General features: G+C 39.8%; 1 protein-coding gene and 1 long non-coding RNA gene across 4 annotated transcripts in view; one reads left to right on the top strand and one right to left on the bottom strand.

Annotated features, from left to right (window-relative positions):
- Positions 1 to 490: 490 nt before the first annotated feature.
- Positions 491 to 22,967, top strand: part of ANTXR2 (ANTXR cell adhesion molecule 2) — a 122,718-nt gene continuing 100,241 nt past the window's right edge. The window contains exons 1-7 of one of the 2 annotated variants that reach the window (XM_026081624.1): positions 491 to 510; positions 876 to 947; positions 4,054 to 4,125; positions 11,356 to 11,437; positions 12,526 to 12,633; positions 12,730 to 12,798; positions 13,679 to 13,759. In XM_026081624.1, coding sequence (XP_025937409.1) covers positions 494 to 510; positions 876 to 947; positions 4,054 to 4,125; positions 11,356 to 11,437; positions 12,526 to 12,633; positions 12,730 to 12,798; positions 13,679 to 13,759 — 501 coding nt within the window. In that variant the 5' untranslated portion in view covers positions 491 to 493. Of the gene's footprint in view, positions 511 to 769; positions 948 to 4,053; positions 4,126 to 11,355; positions 11,438 to 12,525; positions 12,634 to 12,729; positions 12,799 to 13,678; positions 13,760 to 22,967 lie in introns of those variants that run through there. The other variant, XM_026081622.1, reaches the window with a different exon arrangement.
- Positions 957 to 22,166, bottom strand: LOC112973583. 2 transcript variants are annotated; one of them, XR_003256023.1, is made up of 4 exons: positions 22,061 to 22,166; positions 15,096 to 15,205; positions 3,203 to 3,316; positions 957 to 2,560 (listed from the first exon to the last, which is right to left on the bottom strand). It is a non-coding gene; the product is annotated as an uncharacterized LOC112973583 (long non-coding RNA). The 2 variants fall into 2 exon arrangements; XR_003256022.1 differs by lacking the exon at positions 22,061 to 22,166 and adding an exon at positions 18,032 to 21,955.

Raw genomic sequence — 22,967 nt, 5'->3', positions numbered from 1 at the left:
GCCGCGGCCGCGCGCTGCGCTGCGCTGCGCTGCGCTGAGGGGGCGCGGCGGGAGCCCGCAGCCGTGGCGGGAGCGCCGTGCTCGGGCCGCGCTGTGCGGCGGCCCCGGGGGAGGAAAGTTTCGCCTCGCGAGCGCCCGAGCGCGGAGCCCGAGCGTCGCCGCGGCAGCAAGCTACGCGGATGCGGTGCCGGAGTGCGTGGCTTTGCCTAACGTCCATATTGAGGCAGAAAGCAGCGGAATAAGGAGGCGCAGAAAGTTTTTAGCCTTTGCAAACCGTTTCTTTTTTACACTCTCAAAGTCATGCCGAAGATCAGGGTGTTTCTTTTAGTCCCCCCCCCCGCGTTCACGGAAACTGTAAAGTTCCTGGAAAAAAAAMCCTTGATTTTAGCGAAGCTGCGTTTTCTGACCAAAAGTATATCCGTGGACATTTTTCAGTCAGCCTGAGCAACCGGCAGCATCTGCCACCCCTCCCCCGCAACAGCTGTTGATTATCATGTTTTTAATAGGGAGGTTTGTACATAACAAGTCACCGTCAGCACGCTGGCGTTTGCGGGTGGGGAGAGAGAAAAGCCTTCGGTTTGATAGGGTGGCTATTTGAATTGATGCTGCTGGGCCTCACAGCAAGATCGTTTTGCTCTCTTTCACTGTGATGTGCTATTTACTGTATGCATTTTGCTATGTCTTGGCTTGACAAATCGTGACAAAAAAAAAAAAAAATCATGTGCCAGTACCACCCTGAGCCTGGGTTGGTGGTAACTTGAAATAATTAGAAAAACAAATAGTCCCATGTTGTCTAATTTCTCACTGAAATTGTCATCTTCTTTGCCTGGTTTCCTTAAATAAGGCCTACTAATGTGGTTTTGTTTTCTTTTCAGATCTGGGAGTGTAGCACAGAACTGGCATGAAATATATGATTTTGTAAATCAACTGACAGAAAGATTTGTGAGGTGTGTTTTGCTCATTGTAACTTCTATAATGGGATATGTTGAAAAAAACCACCCTTCTGTAAGGTTATTAGATGTACATGTTTCACAAACATGTTAAGTTTTAGCTCTTAGTACCCAAATAGCTAGAAAATGTTGGAAACTTCTTAATTTTCTCATGTTTGGAACTGAGTAAAAAGGTGATAATATGCATCTTTAAATACTGCTCTCAGATTTGATTTGATTTTTCTAAGTATTGTTTTTCCATAAGCCACGTGGCTTATTTCTGAAACAGTATTTCTTGTATATTACTTTTAGAGGTCTAGATAAGAAGACAATCCAGGTACATGTCTATATATGTGAACAGATGATGCAGGTCAAAAGCAAGGGAAGATCTTTCAAGTGCAGACAAATGTGTATGAAGTTTGTGCCGTGTTAACAATATAAGTTGTGTGATAATATATGTATAATGTCTGATCCCATGGATGTGACCAACTTGATGTGTACCTGACTAGTGCTATTGTCTGGCAAGTATTTCTGTTGCAGATATGGCTGTTGTAAATACTGGCTAGCTGTACTCTGTGCAAAGAGCTGAGGATTACTGTGATGTAGCAACTTAAAAAAAAGCCAATAAAACAAACAGAGCCCCCCAAATACACAGACATAGATGTTGCCATTTTTTTCTAAAGAAAATAAAACGCAGTGAGCAATTATAAGGCTTGCATAATTAAATACTGCTTACATTCATTTTGTAAAAGACAAATCTTATGTAAAACAAGTGAGTGACAAAATCTTTTGAAAGTTATCTTGTAAGCTTTAGAAGAAAAACAAGAGCCTGAGAGCAAAGCACTTCCTCTTTTCAGCGAGCAGTGAAAAATACATTTATCCCCACTGAAATGGTGGTGCTTGTCCAGTGTAAATTCTTCAGTTCATCATCTTGTGCAGCCAAATGACACTCCCTTTTGCAACAGTTGRGTTGCGTAGTGGTCTGGCTGTATTATCTGAAATAAAACCGTTTAGTTGTATTTACTCTACTGACCTTTCAGAGCAAAGGATGATTAATAATGGTACAGAGCCAGCCAGTCCAACCTAAGAGTATCTCACTTGGTGTCTGGGTTCTGAGCATTCAACCTTAGGCGGCACAAACCCTTCACAGCGTGACAGTTGTTTGGCTCTTGTGAGAGCCTTAACAGTACATCTCGCCATGTGTTTCCCTCATGGGGTTGGAGTGCCTCTGAAGGTTGGTAAGGCCTTTATCCTACTTTCAGGCCTCAATACACTTTCAGAATAGGGCATGGAGTCATTCAACCTTACCATTTCTTAAATTGGAAAGAGTAGTTGTGGGAAGAACAGCAAAGAACCATATGGTAGCTGTTTGCTTCAGTCCACAGTGAAAATTTTCACCTGAGGATTTAATTCCCAGCAGTGTGACCTGTGCATCTACTCTTCAGTTTGGCTTGTCTGTAATGTGCAGGTTTGCAGTAATAGCACTGTGTATGGATTATCCTGGTTCTGAAAGGCCTGCCTGATCTAACTGCTGTGTTTGTATGATCCTCTTCCGTCATCATAGTGTCTGAGCGCTGGAACAGTGGCACAGAAACAGGATGCCTTGTGAAGAGAGCAGTTTCATGGTTTTCCTAAAGACAAATCAATGAGTKAGATCATAGCTTTGAGGTTACTATATACAAGAGAGTTATATCTCAAATAGGGAAGTTACTTGGGCTAGTTACTTGGGCTAGTTAGTGACATAATCCACAGAGACTGGGATTGCAGGTACTTGCTTGTTTTTTTTGCAACTGTCTGCAGGAACTAAAAAGATTAATAAGCCCATGACCTAGATTATATTGACATTGCTCAATTTCATTTGGAGCATCTCAGAAAATATGGAGCTGACAAGCAGAAAATATTATGAGCAGGAACTTAGATGGGATTTAGGTAGTTGGAACAAGATTGTCAGGAACTAATTCTGTGGGTTTTTTTGTAGTCAGAACCTTTATGGAGAAACTGCAAGACCAGATCTTAAATCCAAGTTCTGTGCAGCCAAAGATTTGCCGAGTACTTATATATACAATGATGCCTATTTTTTAAGTAGTATCATTAATGCAAATGAACTGAAAAATTATGGTCATTCATCTTTACAAGTGTTATGTCTTTAGTAACGCTAACCCAATAAATTAATGTTGATACACAAATAGTGTGAATTATAAAATTAGCCAATATATTGAAATTGTCATGAGTATAAATTAAAGGAAGGTAAGAGAGATGTTATTAGAATTTACCTTAGGAAGGTAACTGAGTTGGGCTTCCAGAGCATCAGTTCTTAAGAGACGCATTTCTCCATTGATAGTTCGATGTAATTCCTCTTAATCTTGTTGGAAGAGACAGACGGGCTTCTACCAAAAAAGACTAATTCCTTAATAAATTCATTTCATGCAGTACTGTTTCTTATGATGCGTGTTTCCCTAGTTACTTTTAAAGAAGTTGATTTTAGCTGTCGCAATTATGTGTTACTGAGAGGGAAACATACTTATTCTGAAAGCGTTTTTTATGGTACTTTTATCTTAAAAGAAAATCTGTCAGAGAGTACCATTTCTTTCGTTTTGATGATTTTATGACCAAAAAGTGCAGTTCAAAATTTACATTGTGTCAAGATCAAACTTTACAAGGGGGAAACTCACTCTTGAATGTGTTCATGTTTCATGCCCCAGACTACGAGTGTACCCTGAGTGTATGTTCCTGGACTATTTTTACATCAGTGACTGAAAGTATAAAAGGACGTGTCACATTTTGTACTTTAGTATATCATGAACTACAAAGTTCACTTTCAGTTGTATTGCTTGAGCTCTTAACTCTAAGTTTAACATGTGTTAATTTGGATTCTAGTCAAGCAAGAAAGAATAATAATTCTGCTACTTCACTCTCAGAGTATCTGGGCAAGGCGTGGATGGGCAGAAACCCTTTAACTCCTTTCTCAGTCTTGATTTGTAGTTCAAAAGCATGTTGTYTGGAATTTAGAGGATGAAGACAGTAGTAAAGCATGAATACGTGAAAGAAATGGTGAGCATCTGTACATTTCTCTTCATTTGTCTAAAATATATGTTGTCTTTTTTCTCTTTCCCTTTTTTAAAAGCCCCAAGATGAGATTATCATTCATCGTGTTTTCCACCCAGGCACACATCATTATGCCATTAACTGGAGACAGGTTAGTGTACAGCTTTTTTATTCCTACTCCTATGCGCCCCCCCCCCCGCTAAAGGTCTCTTATTAAATCAGAGGAACAGTAACAGACACTGAACAATAACTGACACCTTTAAGTGGTGGCCTCTGTGTAGAGCTGCATTTAGTTTTGTGAACATCTCAGTAGACAGCCTAATAAAAAGGAAGGAGAAGAAGAATGAGACTGAAATTCTTGATGTGAACTCTGCCACTGCTTTGCAGAACAGCTAAAGGTAATTTTTTCATTTCTGCATAACTCTGCATCTTCCTTGGCACAATAGGAGAAATAGTTCTTGCTCCTACTTTTATAAAGCAAGGTCTGTAGATAAAAGTCCTCTGAATTTGTTAATATATAGGTAAAGCCTACAATGGTAAATTAACATTTCCCATAATCTCAAATAAGATAGGTATTTCACTTTATATTTTCAAATCATGACTTTAAAACAAGTTTTAGACAATGAGTTTGTACCAGTTGAAATGTGTGAGATCTTTCTGGTACAATGGGTGCATTTGATGTGCCTGACTTCTGCCTTTCAGTTGATATGTTCAAGGCTGTTTGTTCTGATTGCTAAAGGAAATAATGATCAGCAGCTAGGATAGGTCAGGGATAGGTGGGGAAAACAGGAGGAGAAAATTAGGTAGAAAAGAGATTGCTGCAAAATTACTAAAAAAAAAAATCAGAGGAACTTGAAATCCATATTGTGGAATCACTGATTTTGGCAGAGGACAATTGCACTGTCCTTGGTGGTCTGAGCTCTGTTTGTTCCCATGCTCTAACACCAAGATGTTTCCCATCCATTTTTTTCTCGAATAAAATATGCTCTCAGCCCTGTCGAAACATGACCTCCTCTCTGTCTCTCTTTGGTCTGGAAGCTGACTGGACCGAACTACTTCTCGGTTTTTGAATGTTTAGATAAACCTTTTAGGAATCTTATTAACAAACTGTGGCAGGGTGGAAGTGAGGTAGTCTTTCCTTTCTGCTTCCTTTAATAGATACAAAGCACAGTCTGTCATATTCAGTTAGTTTACTGTTTTTTTAATAATACATAATAGCAAGTACAAGAACTTGCTAAAGAGAACTGTCATTGGGAACAGACAAGTGTATTGCACTATAGAGATGTATGCTGACACTCTAGAAATAGAATGTCTAAGGTCATAATTCTAAGCCCCTCCTGTTTTAGCATGTAAAAAAGTGGTCTGACTTTAGAACTGCTAACTTTTCACCTCCCCCCACCCTGACTTGGATATCAGATCTGTTGTCTGCAGAGTTGCAGAAAGAGACAAGGTTATAAGCCATTTTTCCAGATGGCTTGAAGGAGGTCAGGAGAGGACACTTAAGCTTGTTCCAAGGACTGCTAAAGTCAATGAGCTCCTTTCTTTTTTTTTTTTAATTTCAGTAGGCTCTTAATCCCTGTCAGTGGCCTATTCCTTATCAGACACTGAGAGTCAGCACAAATAGCATTCAGACCATTTCGAATGTTTGGGCAGAACTCTGGAATCCAGCCATGGAAACACAAGTGCCTTTTTCATTGCATGTCTGTGGCACACTTTAAGTCATAGGAAGAACCATGTTCTTTTCTGGGAAAACTAGTTTAAAAATAGGAAGAACCCATTTCACTTCTAGGGAGTTCCTCTTCAGGACTTTAATCCAACATGTGCTGATGCTTTTGTAAATGTGGTCGTGGAGAGGAAATTACCCTTGTTATTTAGGAGGAATTATATGGAGAATGAGGAAGTGGACAGTAGTAACTGTGACCATATGTACATGAGTAAGAATGGCTAGATCCACATGGAACAGCTGTCATTTTAAATATTAAAGGAGTCAACAGTGGAAACTGATTTAGTATTTGTTACTCCCATTGTTCCAAACAGAAGATGATGATGCTAAGTACACTGCAGTATTGAGGGGGGAAGCGGTTTTTGGGATGCTGCAGCCTTGATTTGGTTACGTGCATTTTGGACCTCCAGGGATTTCCTCTTCTCCCTACCCCCCACCCATTTATTTGCTAATTCACAAATGTCAGGAAACCACAATTCATTTCCAGCAGTTAGTTCAAAGTGGTGAGGTTTTGTTATTTTTAAAAGGCTTAGGATTCTAGTTATTCACCCAAAGTTCTTGCTGTTTTTCACTGCAAACTAAAGCTGTGGATATAAAGAAACCCACACACCATGGAGCTAAAGCCCCCAGATTACCAAAGATTTGCTGACTGTGAGAAATGTTATGTGAGTAACTCTGGAAACAGAAGTCATTGATAACCACAGTACACACAGTGCTACAATAAATATATAAAATAAAAATAACATTGACATGGAGAAGACATCTCACAGTGGTTATATCTCATTTTAGAGATACACATTTCCCTTGTGGAATTTAACTGGAAATTGTATGCAAAGCAGTAAACAAAGATTTCTGCATTTGGGGCTCAATTATGCTACTATTTTTTAAAAGTGAGTTGCTTGCAAAAGCAGGTGCATTTATGAATGTCATATAGATGGTACAGTGTCGTCTGCGTTTTCTTTTTGCAAGCTATATGCTGGCTGGCACAATTGCAGATTTCATAAACTTGGTTCTACGACACTTGACCAACATCCTTGGCCAGGACTAAATCTGCTGATTCTTCTCAGGGAAAGCTCCTGTTGGAGCTCATGAAAGATTTTATTAATGAGGGTGACAAGATCAGAGACCTTTGTATTTCTACTGCATTACCAGCTGAACCTTGTTGCAGTTGTCCAGTCTGGTGGACTTCACTGGCTATTCCTTTATTGCACAGAGACACGATGAAATATGCACATCCTGTAATCTAGCAGGGCATTTATGCATGTTCAGCCTTAGTCCTGTGAGCAAACCCTGCACTTTAATGCAGGAAGCTTGCCAAAATAGAGCCATCTGCAGAGATTGTGGTCTGCCATGTGTATAATGTACAGGAAAATCAGCCACTTAGTTTTTTCCAGACTGCGCTCATGCAGGAGGCCTAAAGTTTGAAACAGTAATTATTATTATGGCACTCGCCCTCTGTAGTATTTCAGAGGTACAGAAAGGCAGAACCTCCTCCAGATTACACATCTGAGGAGGCCGATGTGTAGGGTTTACTTTCAGTAGTGTGTCAGCTGCATTTGGTAGGGATGTAGGACCACCCACCCCTCTTTTTGATAAAGAACGTCTTTTTTTCTTTGTTTCCCAAACAAGTATACATGTTTTCTACTTATTATACTTCTTGCTTGACAGCAATACTGAGGTACAGTTTTTGTTTGCCTTAATTTGTTAGAGATCGCGTACATAACCTCTCAGGCAGATGGCCTCATTTCTGATGATAAGTATATGCTCATCAGGGATCAGAATTTACCCTGCTTTATCCATTGTCAGCAATGCTCTGCTCTGAATAAACTGAAAAATGACTCAAGATTCCAGCATTTCAATAGGTAGAATGGAACATGGAAAAGAAATAAAAGATACTGTCCTCTGTCCAGAAGAGCTAAGGGCACCACTACTTAAAACTGCATAGACACCAATGGAAACCCAGTGTTTTGCAGGACGCTAACCCCATGCCTCAGCATGACCTGATGTAATTTCAGCTGGTTCTTTCCTCTGCAGCATTAATGTACAAGTGCAAAATTGTCTCTCTAGAAAAAGCAGGGGTTTGAATAGTTTTTAAGTTTCAGTCTTCAAGCATGCTTTGCTTTCTATCAAGTATAATCCTATCCCTTTGTACATGTTGGAGATACATTTATTTCCTTTAAGGCAAATGATTGTCCTGTCTCTGTTAAGTGTGCTTACTCTCAAAAACAGTATTGTCTCTCTGAGACGTTAAGATGGCCTGCAGTTCATCACAGGTCTGTAGCATTATTTTTGCTCTTCTAAAACAGGGGTGTGATCTACATCCTTTGCAGTTTAAGGAAATCTTACCTCTGTCTTCCACTGTCAGTGATTGCTGACTGTGGCCCTGTCTATACCAGGAAAAAACGCAGCACGTTAACAGCATTAGTAGTCAGACCACCTGGCTGCTGATGACACTGTTTTTAGCATCGTATTGATTAAATTTTCTTAAAGCAAGATAATATGAAACAGTGCTGAAAACAGTTTTTGTACCTGTTGAATTGCCTCAGTAAGATCTTCCAGCTTGCTCCAACAGAGCTTGTGCAGAGACCCCTCTCCAGTAAACATCTGGTGCTAACTGCTTTGTCACAAATTGTGTTTGGGAAGGCCAATAGCTGCGTTTGGACCAGAAAGTAAAATCTGAATGTTGGAGCATGCTCAGTTAAGGAGAGGTGTACCTACATTGTAGCTTATGTGAAACTGATTTCATTAGTTGTTTGTAAAGCTGGGCTGCTTTGTAATCTCTCTTCATTAAATGGTGTGTTCTAAAGCCTGAATTTAGTTCTGCAGTGTCCTGCCCTGGGGGGGGGGGCACTGACGGCACAAGATAAAATCATCGTAGACTTTAGCCTGTGTAGGGAGCAGTGTTTGTAGATAGGTCTGTATGCCTCACCAAAAATTAGGCTCAGCTCTCTTTACAATAACCATGCCCTTTCCAGCTGAAGTGTGTAATGCTGGCGCAAGGTCCTGCTTTCTGAGATGGAGCGCAGCAGAGTCGGCCCAAAGAGAACAAAGCTGTGGGTGCTGCTGAAGCTACCATCAGCACCTCTCCTGACTTCAGCCTGGCTAGGATTTCACGTGTCGCCCCTGTTTGCAGGAGTTCATGAACTAGCTAAAAAGCGATTCCCAGAACAACATGATGCAGAGCTTGTAGCCATGGTTGTATTTGCCTGGCTGCTGTTGGAAGAATTATCTGAACTAGTTACAAAGCTTAAAAGAGAAATCAGACAGGATAGCTATTACAAATTAAACATGCGTTTTCTAAAAGACATAGCTATTACAAATTAAATGTGCCTTTTCTAAAAGACAGAGGTGTGATGCAGCACATATGCTGAATTGGGAAGAGATATTATATTTGTAATCATTCAAGCCAAACACAGACAGGCTGCAAGTTGCTGAATTTTGTTTTCTTTCTTCTTCCTCCTTCACTTGTTTGACTTAAACCATGAAGCCAGTGGCACTCCAGCCTTTATTACTGTTATTGAATTGTACTACAGTATTGTCCAGGCACCCAGACTGAGGTCATGGTTCTGTTATTTCAGTACAGATGAGTTTTACATAAAACCAGACCTTTCCTGCAGAGTTTGTGGCTGCAAAAAATTATTACAGAACTAGAGAGAGGAGAGTTTTGTGTTAGAGGACTGGAGAGTAGGAAAGAGGGCTTCAGAGTGCTACCAGAAAGCAAGCTACAACAGCTGGTTGACTAAAGAGCATCCTGTTATCAAAAGGATTCAGACAGGCGCGTGCCACCCTCCAGACCTGCTGGTGTAAGCCACTGACTGCATACCCTTGTTAGCGTGGCAGAACTACCCTTTCTGGCTGTCTATTGGGGCTCTTTTGCTTGGGCCCCTGTCCTGCACTAATGTGGCTTTGTGACTTCTGGGCCAGAACTCACTTCTATCCGGCCAACTCAGAGCATGGGTAGAGCTTGCTCACATCTGTCCACACCTATCTGGTACAGCTATGCCCTGAGAGAGATAGTGACCAATTAAATGCAGCTAAAGAAGCTCTTGCTGCCAAAGATTTTCCTGGAATCCCTTGTAGGCAGAGGCCTGGAAACACCAGAGATTTCTGTGTGGCCGGGTCACAAGACATTCTCGATAAATAAAACTGAACTGATTGTACAAAAGCTATTTTTGCAAAATGAAATCTGTTTCAGAAAACTGGGACTTCAGTTGCTGTTTGCTTCTTGGCAGCAGAACACTAACGCCTGTGATGTGCTGCCACTCATTTCTGGCAAGCACTAAGTATGTGGTTTATAATCTGCGTTCATACATAATCACTTTCAAGTTGTTTCTATAGATGCTGAATGTAAAATATTTGGATCAAACAGATTGTATTATCTTACATAACTTGTTCTCTTTCATCTGTTTAATGCAGCATTTCTCTTTTTTTGCAATTGTATCGATTATCTTCTGTTTGGGAGATTATTACAAATTGAACATTACGACTATGGATTGTACTTTTGGAACACAGCTTCTAAACATAGAGGAACCCCAACAGTGGAACAAATGACTTGTGGGTGGCATTCAGGCAGAGTGGCATATGCATTCTTTCTCATTTTGTTTGCCCTAAGGAAAGCTTTCACGTATCCTGGAATGTATTTTCCATCCATCTCCTCACCCCTGCTTGTTTGCTCATTGTCACCTACATTTATTACAGTGCTCTGTGTATTCTGGCCCAAATGTTGTGTCTCTACTTAGATTTCACTTGTCCTTTCCTAGAGCAACTTGCCATGGGCTTCACTGGAAGTTTACCTGCATAAAAATTAAGAGCTTCTAGATTTGATTCTTTCAATATAATSTCTCCCCCATTTTTTTGCACGTACTGACTATGCTGAAAGTAGATCCCTTTGTAATACCTACCAGTGTCTCCAGTCTTACCACCGTAGTTAACTGAGCATCTCACAGTCAACAAAGGATTTATTTTAAGGCCCATGAGAAATAACAGCACAACCTTATTCTCCTGTTAAAATAAGTGAACTGCATCCTATATAGATATAATGTCTTGTCAAAGGTCACATAGAAAGACAGCAACAGAGCCAAAAAATTTAAAACCCTATCCTGATTTCTAGTCCATTGCCTCAGGTGTAAGAAGAGTCTTGCAAATGCTGCATTTGCCTAATGATACTTGCTTTTTAAGAAAGAAGATATCAGTTGTTACTTCAATTCTGTACTACCCCCCTTTATATACCTGCATGTTGACATGGATAATAATTATATATACTGTATATGTTGATATAGATTATAAAACTGCTGCTTTAGGGGATTTCTTTTTTAATTCCAGTTTGGTTGGAAGTGACGTCGGCTTAAGCAAGCATAGTAAATTTAAAATAGCTCAACAGAATTTCCATTGGGCTGTTTTAATTCTGGGGTTTGGCCATATCTTTGCAATATACACTCCATCTGAAGGATATTATGTTAGTTAGGTCTAAAATATCTGTTACCCACAGTGTCACTTCCATTGTGAATGTAAAATCTGCCTCCACATGGTATCTCAGCTAAATGCGTTATTTTACAGGTTCTAATTTCAGGCCTCATTTATGACAAATACAAATTTCTCCATCAATAAACTAGCCACTTCCCCCCAGTCATTCTAAATCTTTTATCTTATTGCTTTCAGAGAGAAAATCAAGAAAGGTCTTAAGGATTTAGAGGAGGTAAAACCAGCAGGTGACACATACATACATGAAGGGTTAAAACAGGTAGGTTTTACCCATCTCATTGCATTTAAAACATCCTCTCTTCTGACCCTTTAGATAACAACAGCCTGTAATGTAAATGGATTGCATGTTTCAGTCTGCTACACTCAAATCTGTTCATTTTTTTATGCGGTCCCAAGACTGTCCAGCTATTCAGCAAATCCCATGCAGGAGATTAGCCATCATCAAAACTCGACACACGGAATTTCTTTGGTTTGATCCTTTGCAGCAGAGAGTGGTTCTTGGTCATAGATCAAACAGCTGATACAGCATACCACTTACATGGTAAATAGTCACACGTAGCTTTGTAGGGCTGCGAGTATAACTGTGCCTGCTAGGGGATGTGCTTGTAGACAATTAACTGCGCAGACCAGCATTTTCAGAATAACTGGCCTTAACTTTGGGATGTCTTCATTATGGAGTTCCCAATTGCTTATATTTTCTTGAGGTGTACAATAAAATTATACTTTGTCATTTTGCTAAAAGTTTAGGCCCTGAAGGCGAGGGATGAGATGAGCATCTAAGCTTTCACTGTTATGGATAGAAACCGATTTTCTTCCTTTATGGCTGTAGAGGCAAGTTTGTAATTGCGGTCTGTGCACTGAAAAGGCAAACAGAAGTTTGTTGCTGTTTAAAAAATGATAATTTTAAGCCATTCTTCTTACACTTTGGAACCATCTGACTAGCACTGAAAAATCTGGGGTTACCAGAGGAAATGTTATGGTGCATTTAAAGAGATGTGAGCTTCAAAGCCCACAGAGTATCCATCCTGAAAGAATGAAGCTTTTCCAAAGGTTCCTCCGTTAGTGACCCCAGCACTTTGGAGGTGGGCTCACTACAGACTTCAAAATATTAGTCACAGTCCTTGTCCAATCCAGATTACTGCCTACAGCCTTGCCTGAACTCTTGCTACCACTGATGAATGGTTTCCTTGTTTAGTAATTAGTAAAGAAGAAGCAAAGGATTGTCTAAAGAGATGGGTTTCAATATGAGGTAGCATGTTGTTTCAAACACTACGTTAACTTAGGAGATGTGTCTTGGTTACAAGTTCAGATATACATTTAAGCTGGATAAATATTTTTCATTTTCAGGCTAACGAGCAAATTGCAAAGCAAGGAGCCTCAAGGTTTTCTAGTATCATCATTGCATTGACAGATGGCAAACTTGATGGTCAGATTCCCTTATATGCAGAGAAAGAGGTGAGCACTAGTTGAAAATGCATGTTATATTCTGAAGAGTGTGTGTTGCCTGTGGAACAAAAAAAATGTTTATTCCTCTTTTCTATTCTGGGGCAGGCCAAGAAATCCAGAGAGTTGGGGGCTCGAGTTTACTGTGTTGGCGTCCTTGATTTTGTACAAGAACAGGTAAGAACACTACTATTTTGAATTACTAGTCAATATCTTGTTTCAGGGTTTTATAAGGGTTTTATTAAATATAGAGGAATTAATTTGGGTTGCCTTAGGCAGTGTAATGTCTTCTCTGGCTCAGGAAGCAGAAACTCAGATATGTGCATAGACATAAATAGAATGTGTGGGTGTCACTTTTATTGCAGGAAAGACCTGTCAGAAATAGCCTTGCTAACTTGTAGCTGCCTGCAGAAAAAGGTGTAGGAATAAACCTTTCTACTCAGATGGTGATCAGATTAGACTACAGGCTGCACTAACAGAGTAGCTATAGACAAGCTTCAAGCAGAATGGATAACAGACTTGGGACAGGAAAAAGAAAGAAGGATCAATGCCATTAATCAACTCAAAGCTCTTCGGGAGTTCCTGTGCTCTGGCAAAGCTGTGTTTTAATCACCAATATAGTTACTCTTGTACCATGAACGTGCCTTAAATGGAAAAGTATATAAAAGATGTGTTAGTATAAAAGACACACAGAAAGGCTTTTTAACCGAATGCAGAGCAAACAGGGAAGATAACATCAGAAAGAGATGCAAAATTACTGCTGAGATACAGACCCTAAAAGGCTTCCTTAGTGTAGTTGTGTTTGGCATGGTGGATAGCCACTGAAACATTTTGTTAGCGGCAGTAGACTGTAGTAAGTCTACTTCAGAAAAATCATTTAGAAAAAAATCATAGCCTCTTCAGCTGTGAGTTGGGGGACTCAAAATTTTCCTTCTCTTGCCAAGTTGATGGAAGTTGTTATTTTTAGACATCCTTTTACATTTTAAGGCTGAAAAACAGTGTACCAAGTTTAATTTGCCAAACGATTCATATGCGTGCATGTGTTTTCTCTCCAAAGCTTGAAAAAATTGCTGATACAAAAGAACAAGTCTTCCCTGTCACTGGAGGATTCCAAGCGCTTAAAGGAATAATTAATTCTGTGAGTATCAGGCAATAAGCTGAACACTTCCTCAAGGTTATAGCATACCCTTTGCTCCCACTTTTCCAGGCAGAATTGGTTCCTAAATCAATGATTCCAATATATTATGTTCTCTCCTTATCTTAGAGATGACATTCCATAAATTAACATTGCCTGCCACTCCTGCAGTTATTCACGCTCAGACTGTTTGGAGTTTGATAAGTCCAAGCTCAATTAAGTGCACTGAGTTTGAGGGCGATGTGCTGAGGAATGGCTACTACAGGCTTAGTCTGAAGAAAATGAGACTGTTACTCCAGGAGAGTTGAGAACAACTAGTTAAAAGCATTAGGAATGTGCGAAATGTGTATGTTTCACAAATCTTTGTAAACAGGGAAGTATTCTAAACGCCAACTTTAGCCTCGGCTTTAACCACTTGTTTTTCCAGTAAGTAGTCAGGCTTTCATTTCCTTTTTTTGAACATTTCATGAAAAAGTCCCATCAGTGAGATGGGCTGGTTTACCTGATTACTGTGATTTGCTCAAAAGGATCAAAGCAAGAGGAACTTTTGGTTGTGATCAGTTGCTGGACAGTATTTTAGCTGTGAGTCAGGAAGACACTTTTGTGAGGACCTAATTTATTTGCCTCATCTCCAGCTAAAGGCTGCATGCTTTACAAAAGGGTATGAGTGCTGCTGCTGCATGTAGTTCATCATATCAACTCTATATGTGTAAAAGCTGCTTTAAACAGCACAAGGGAAAAATCTTACAAGCTTATTGTCAAAGGTGAAGTCAAAAGCAAAAAGAAAATCCTTTTTCTGAGAGAGCTCATTATACTTCATTTCTCTTTTCTTATCCCCCCCCCTTTTTTTTTTTTAATAAAGGATACTACTTACATACAGGATATTATGCAGCCATGAATTTATCACTTCCCTTAAATAGTGTGTTTTTTTGGTGGAAGTTAATGGCATAATGAAACAACTTTTTTTCCTTCTCTTTGCTCAGAATAAATGCAATTTCAGAAGCTTCCTTGCATAGTCTGAAGAGATATAGCCAACCTTTTCATGCACTGACACTTATTTTCCTGGAAAGATAGTACACCCCCTATGGTACTCCTTTTTTAATCTCATTCTGTGCCACTTTCAAGACTTAAGAATCAGTTTTTCTAGTAGTGCTAACTGACGCAACATTGAAGCCATTAGAGGTAGTCTTATTTATACCAGTTGAATGTTTGGTCCCAATTGATTAGGTCATTAAGTTTCCAAGGGTACTGCATTTTAAAATGTATATATCAAACTAATATTTGATAAATGAAGAAAGCAACTGCGTTTGGAGTTTCCCCTCCATTGAGGGCCACTGACCTGCAGACTGGACGCTTCCCGGCAATCAGATTTCTCCACTCTTCTTGCTCCTTGAGGAAGCGGCAGGCATAGGATGTCCTGAGGTTCTCTAAGACCTCAGCTTAAGGCTTCTGTAATTAAAATATGCAGAAGGTATGCAGAATATCCTGTCAGTTGTTCCATTATCCCCCATTCTTGGCCAGGGTATTTTTGGGTGGGCTCCAGCTACAAGAAATGCCAGTCTGCCTCCTTTACACCTCCCAAGAGATTTCAAGCGCCTTTGCTCTTTTTTGTGGACAGAGTGGGGGAAACTTGCCTGATAAGATTTGGCAGATTGGGTATGCACAAGCCTCAAGTCCAGGTTGTTTTGGTGCTTGTGAAAACCCTATCCAACTAAAATCTGAGATTTGTGCGTATCATGGCTGTAGAGCAAGAAGAAATGCACGTAATGGCAACAACCTTGTTTTTAAAAGAGAAGTTTAGCTCTGGCAGGGAGAAACATGACTATTTTGCTGACAGAGACTGTATAGAAAAAGCAAACTTCAAGAGAACTGTTCTGGAGTTTAACACATTGACTGCTCCTTTAAATTGTGACTGAACTGATTTGTTTAGGGTTTTATTTAGCAGACTGCAGTTTGAACAGGTATTTCAACACTCTGCTTATTTTATATTTCTGTCTGTAAAAAGGCTATATGCTACAACTATTCAGGCCTGTGCAAAGTATTTTCACTGATAAGTAAAAGAGCATGAGAAAGCCTTTCTGATAGAAAAGGCATCAACCGACTTCAGTGTTACTTGCATCAGTTTCTTTTGTTGGGATAAGTAATCAAGCAAAAACAATTAAAGCCAGTGATTTGATAGCTCCTGGGGCTTTTAGAGGTTTGAACACTGCTTCCAGCTTCCTGAAAAGCATTGAGCTGTCAAGGCATTTGAAATCCTCCTTTTCTCTTCCGCAGAAACATGTTAACTGTATCTGTTGGAAGCTGTGGGGGAATGATACACTGCCAGAATCCTTGTTTTACCACTGAGCATAGATTGAGGTATCCATAGATAGATTTTATTTTTTTTAAATGCACATACGATGGCTGGATTAATGTGGTTGGTTGATACACTGCTATAACAACTCAATTTTCATTGAAGGGTTTCTGACCGATTGTGACGATTCATTCTCATTGCATTATAAAGTTGGTAAGCAAGATCTAATCGAATGTGAAATAGTCACAGTTTTCCTTTTTATCTGCAATTATAAATCCTTTTTGGTTTGCAAGTTAGCTAGAGAATACAGGCCTAAAGAGACACTGTGTCACACAAGGGAAAGCTAATTTCAAAATAGATGAAAACAAAATACCCATGTCACCCATATGCAGAAGTACTGCTCCAAGTGCAGTATCAAAGGTGCAGTTGTGAAACACTCCATTGACATTGTTGAGCATTTTTTATTAAAAATATACTGTTTACAAAACCTGCAATGACCCAGCAATTAAAACACTCAAGCAAAACTACAATGAAAAACTGCTGAGTAGGAATGATAGGAGGAGCTGCTTGTAGCCTCTACTGCATTTGTCTCTATGGGGCTCCTAGCTGTGAAATTTTTGGGCTGTCATGTTGTTACCCTTGTAGTGAATTTCAAGAGAATTGAGCAGTTAATCTTCTTTTGTTGATGGAAGAAAGCAACAAGCTGTACCATAGAGAATCTGTTGGTACCTGCATCTGCAGTTGTTCAAGTTATAAACAGTTATTAAAATTCTTCAGCCACATATACAAAACATGTTTAGTGATGGCCATGAATTAATGCTCAAGACAACTGGAGATGATCATTCAGAGAAAACCTAGGTCAGATCTTGAAAGCTTGTATTGTGTCTTGACTTTCTTCTTACTTTGGATAAACATCCTAGTCAAGTTAGTAAGGACTTGACCTCCATGACACACTGTGTTTCTTTTGAATAATATCAACTAATGGTTAAAAAACTGTGCACAGACTTCTGAACAGGGAACTGTTTTGCTAAGTTTTCAGCTCTTCTGGCATTGCTCATATCTAACTGCACTAAGTGGTGACTGAACAGCATTGTCAGAGTAAATAAATCTAAGCAGAAAGTCTAGAGCTTACAATAAAAATGCTGAAGGCAAGATATTATGCTATCAGGAACAGTTTACTGATTTACTGATTTAGTTTGGCTGATAATTACATGGAGTTTGGCCTCACGAGCAAGCCATGGCAGTGTGAACTGAATGGCACTGAATGGTGGATGTTATACCTGCTGTCATATTCTCTCTTTAGAAGATTGTTACCCTATTTGAATGGTACCAGGAAAAAAAAAAAAAAAAAAGAAAAAGGAATATTTGGGGTCAGTTTGATTTGCATGGGACTGTTTCTTTCATAAGGCTGAAGTTTCACTAGTGTTCCCATAACACTCCAAACTGTAAATCAGTATAACCTTTTATTTCCAATTTTTCCTGCAATTTTTTCATATTTTGCCTGCTTGTGTGGCATATTTCTGTGCATGCATTTTGCACAGATCAGCAAGTCTAAATTGCTTTTGTGTGCCACATTCTGAAAAGCAAAAACAGTAGAAGATCTCCGCTTCCCTTTTCACTTAAGCAAACCCAAGTTCTACTGAATTGTGAGTCAAAGTTGCCTTGTCGTCTCTGTGGGCAGATTTGGACAAGGCTTGTACCTTTAAAAGTTACATTAATAAAGTTACTGAAGTGAGCTCCATTACAGTATGTGAAAGCTGTAAGTAGACTTAAACCCATTTTTACACTGAAGTGAGTTGGCAGCACATAATACAGGAAGTTAAAATATATTTTGTACTTACAACCCCCCCCCCAAAAAAAATACTAGATAAGATTACAGGAACATGATACTTGCAGAACTTAAAAGGAAGTAGTTAGTTAAAAAAAAAGTTCTATCTAGAAGCGTTTTACCTTATATCGTTACAAAATTTTATGAATCATACCTGAGAGGAATTAGAAATACAAATCTTAATCTCTGGTTTTGCATGTTCATTTTGCATGTAYGCAGTTTAAAACGGGGCATTTTATGTGGGAAAACCACCCTTAAAAATAGAAAAAAAGATTATCATGCCATATAAGCTCAGCAGTTGCGTCACCTAGAACAATTTAATTGTACTTTTGAAGCAAAACTGTCTCCAAGTTGGCCAAGTCCATCTATAAAAGCCCCTAACCCTTAGCATGAATTTGTAACTTTGTCAAAAAAWGTTGCAAATTCATAGTTACGATTGACACTAAAATAACAGACACATCTTTGACTTCYGTGTTTTCATGGAGAGCTATGACACCGTAGAACAAGTTAGTAACTGTCTATAGACAGCCCCCCTGCAGCTGTACCTTGACTACTGTGTTCAGCTCTGCAGATCTCATGACTGGAATGGTATTAACAACAACTGGGAGAAAGTTAGCAAACAGTTTAACTATGATGGAGAAGGGGCCAGGATGACAAGAGGGAATGATTGTTGGAAGGACAGAATAATACAAATATCAATAATTCTTTTGTCACACAGAGTGTTTTCTGTGGAGGTGCCCKCACTGAAATTAGTAGCCCCACCTGCTGCATAGTACCTTACCCCACACAAATAAATTCCTCAGCATCTACTTGTGCATCCACCTCTTGTTTAAAGGGCAGCCTGAGGGAGAGGATACCTTGCTGTTTGTAGGGCATCAACTCCGAGGCTGAAGTGGAATTACTTAGGACCATAAAATGGTCATACCTACAAATGGTAAAATTGAGTAAAGGCATAATGCACCCATGGCCCTTTAAAAACTGGGTTCATAACAGACACAGTGACAGACTTTTGCTGAAATAGCATAAGCAGGTACTGCTATAAAAATCTTACTGCCTAATTATAAAAATTCTTCCCAGTAAAATTTGTTATTAATAAGGACAAAGTCTGCTCTGATCGTAAAGAATGGTTGGTAAAAATCTCTCTAGAATTCAGAGTCACTTGAATAACAGAGTTTAGATATTGAATATCTAGAGTTTTTTTCTTCCTCCCAGCTACATGGTTGCTGTATCAATTACTCCACATGTAACAATACATTCCTGCCATTAAGTTACACAGACTGATGAAAGCCAATCTGTAGGGCCCAAAGTGAACAATTCTATAAAATTTATGTGGCACTGGCACACCAGCAGCTTGGAATGCCGCACTAGTCACTGTCAGCAAGGAGCAGGCCTGTTCCCAAATGCCTTATGGTTTAATATGCCAAGGCCAACAGACGATGGGGAAGGATACAGAGGCACAGAGAGATAAGTGACTTCTGTTGGACAGTGAGTTTTCTGGCAGAGGGGGAAAAAGGAACCAAAGTCTAATGAGCAGTAAGCAGTTATGCTGAGCATCATCAAGACCTGTTTAGTGTTAAGAACAATTTCATCCTTTTGGTTTGTAAAATTCACTGTATTCAGTTACAAAAATGTGCTCCAGCCTCTTTTCATCAGTCTCTGAATCCTTCTGGACTACATACGCTGTCAGCAGGATTTCCATGATCTGAGCTGGCTTTTGGGCTGGGGTGATCGTGAGTTATTAAGCTCTAAGAGTCAATCCGCATCTCCCATTGTCACCTGCTGTAAGGCAACGTGCCAGGTCAGTGGGCTTCATATCATGGGTGGGAAGCTAACAACTGCAATGGTTTAATGTGCCAATGACAGACATTGTGGTGAATCCACAGTAACTATTAAACTGAGTTAATACTGTTAATGTGTGCCGAGCCACTTGTGTCTAAACTGCATGCCTCACTGGTCAAGTTGCAAGCAATTTGTTTATCCAGTAATAAGCAGGTACTAGATTATTTTGAATTAGTTCATACTTCTGCCCTGAGCCAACTCAGCTCCCTAGATGTGAAATTCCTCCCTGGTCCACCTTGCTTAGAGCACACTGAGACTGCTCCCCCTTTTTTTTCCCCCCTCCCCTAAATGATATCCCTCAGCTGGAGATGAGGGGAGAAGGGTCAGTAAACTGACTGCACGCTGTTAAGATTTTTCAAGAGCAAAATCAGCTTAAACAGTTGATTATCAATTACACATCAACTTAATTGGATCATTTCCTGTAGGAAGAAAATATGCTCAGTTTGTGTACTGGGAATCCAGGAAGCAAACTATTAAACATTTAAGGAGGTGGGGGAAGGAGAAATGCAACAAGTTATCATTAAAAGAATTATTCTGATTAAATCAGTCATCTTCTTTAATCCACTTCGATGGTCTAATATTCAAGCTGCACTTGGTGCAAGGTTCAGACCTAACGTTGTGCTATGTTTTCCACGTGATTGAGACTGAGTAGATAGCTTTGGGAATTACTGCATGTAGTTGTTAAAGAGACTCAATGGCCTGGAATAGAATGCTTTCTGCTTTACCCTTCACTGTTGTACAGCCCTTAATTTGACATTCTCTGACATATTACAAACCATATAATKTTCTACTGGAGAACCAAGAGCTTGATAAGCCAGCAACATAACTGACATGCTTCCCATTCTTCTGGGCATGCATGTGCCTTGTGATTTGGATTTGACTTGTCAGCTATCCCTGCATGGCTATCAGTTCTGTTACATAAGTGATACAGTAAACTCCCTTAAAATGAAGCATTCACAAGTCCAACAGAAATCTATTTAGTGTTTCCTTAGTGATAAGTTCTTCCGAGCCAGATTTTCCTTACTAATAAGAAAAAAGCCCAAGCAACTTTTTTCTTGTTATGGAAAGTAACAGTTCGTCTTGATCCTTATTTACATTATTTGATAAGTAATGGGTTTAGGGTTGTTTTTAGTAGTTTTGGGGTAAAGGTTGCAATGCTGTTAAAATACGCATCTCTTGTGACCCGCAGTTTTGTCATCTACATTTGGTTTACTCAGTGACTGCAAATGAGGCACTGCTTAGATATTGTATAATTAGAATATTCTCACTAACCTGACACTGTACCAGGCTTCTCTCTGATAGTTATTTTATGCAAGACCATATGTCTCATGGATTTTTGTCTTTTAGAGGGGGGACAGGATAGCAGCCTCCCTGCCCCCCCTTCCTGTTGCTCTTTGTCTAAGGCAAGGCTGAGCCATGGCAGGAAGTAGGCTGACACTGACAGCGCGTTGTAGCTGAGAGCACAGATGTTTGGCAGCAGTTTAAAGTAGATCCCATTACGTACGTAACTGCTGCAGTTGCTTTGACACAGCCTTGTTGGAGAGCATCGTCAAAATTGTTTCCTATGAAAGCATTTGCTTCATTCCAAGTTATCTTGGATTGAATGTCTTTCTTCTAGTGTGAGGGGGTCCTTTCGACTAATTGCTTTCCCCACGGATTTGCACTGCAAAAAAGTGGGAAATGCTAGGGCTTCCTTTAATACAGTAAGGGCACCTGATGCAGGACTRTCCCATAGGCATTGTATGGAATTTCATCATGCATATCATTATTTTTTATTGTTCCTAACTGTTTTTAAATCACATACATACAAGGTCCACATTCTTGCAAAAACACTCTCTGAAAGAATGTAAGAAAGATGCTACTCTGGGAGCAAGCAATTGAGTTTAGGAATTTAACTGGTAGTTGTTTTCAGGAGAAACCAGCCTGTCTAGAGGCTAAGATACACTATAAAACTTAAAGCAGGTGCCTCTGACTTACAGATTTTGAGCATAGTAAAGGCTACTGGAATATAATCTGTTAGGTCAAGGGGTCCACTTATATTCATTTACTCTTGTGAGCTACTCCAGATCTCTGTCTTTGAAGCCTAACTTCACCATGGTATAAGAATGCACAACTCCCTTTCAGTTTAAGAAAGCAGAAACCTGAAGAGAGAAACTTATAGTGAAACCTGCACACAGTGGAACCTGAATTTTTCACCACTCTCCTGCCTTCACTTATGCTCATTTTGCATACTGTAAGATTCACTCAACTTAATATAAAAAAAAATACTTATCTATATTCAGTCAGCATTTCAGCCTCCAGAAGAAGAGATGTAGCAAAGTAGACCATTGCTCCAGCTTAATACCTTCTGCTTGAGTTTCATTTTCTTTTTACTGCCTCTGGAGTAGTGGAAAGAAACTTTAAGTTCAGCAAAGGAAAAAAAAAAAAGGAAGAAATCAAAGTTGCCAGTAACACTTTCAGTGACTCACAGAGAAAGGAAAAAAAAAAAAAAAAACACACACGGAAACATGGGGTAAGGCCAGTCCTAATGCAGCCAATCAGAGCAAATGAAACAAAAATGCTTTTAGGAACTGAACTAAGCACCTGTGTGAACTCAGTTKCAATTGGTTTGGCTTGACTCCCTCTAACCAGACAGGCCATTAGCCCAGCCTAGCTGGAAATGCCTAACCCAAACGATAGTACAACACTGTTTTTGTTAGGAATTTTTCTGAGGATTTTTACAGCTTCAAGCTGGGAAGAAGCTCAAGAAGGTAATAACTTACCAGCGAAGAGACTAGCTCAAGAGCTTTGTTCTGCAGCTCTAGGCAGTTGCACACAGCCCTGAACAGTGTTTCATTACCACAGCTAGTATCTGTATGCTTACTGCTTTTGTACTTAGAGGACTTTGCCCCCTGCCTACCACTTACATAGCTGCTCCCCAAGCACCGGTTGCATAGGTGTGTGGCACTCCCTGATTGGCACTCAAGGGGAGACAAAAGGTGTAGGCAGTCCCTAATCAGGAAGCAACCAACAGAACCTGGCTATTAGGGCTGACAAGCAAAAGAGGCCTTATCCCCATGCACTGCTCCAGCTGAGACTAGTAATGCTAAGGCTGATTTTTAGTGCTGTATTGCCATCCTGGTCCCTTTCAGATGCATTTTGCAAGTTAGCAGTGGTGTATGCCATCTTCCTTTCCTTTCCTGTTCCCCTCCTTTCTGTACATTTTATCCAAATATCCATGTTCTGCAGTAACAATTGCAGGTGTTGTAGGT

This window comes from Apteryx rowi, unplaced genomic scaffold, assembly GCF_003343035.1.
Source record: "Apteryx rowi isolate R43461 unplaced genomic scaffold, aptRow1 scaffold_557, whole genome shotgun sequence".
Taxonomy (NCBI): Eukaryota; Metazoa; Chordata; class Aves; order Apterygiformes; family Apterygidae; genus Apteryx; species Apteryx rowi.
This window is presented reverse-complemented; position numbering and strand designations above follow the sequence as displayed.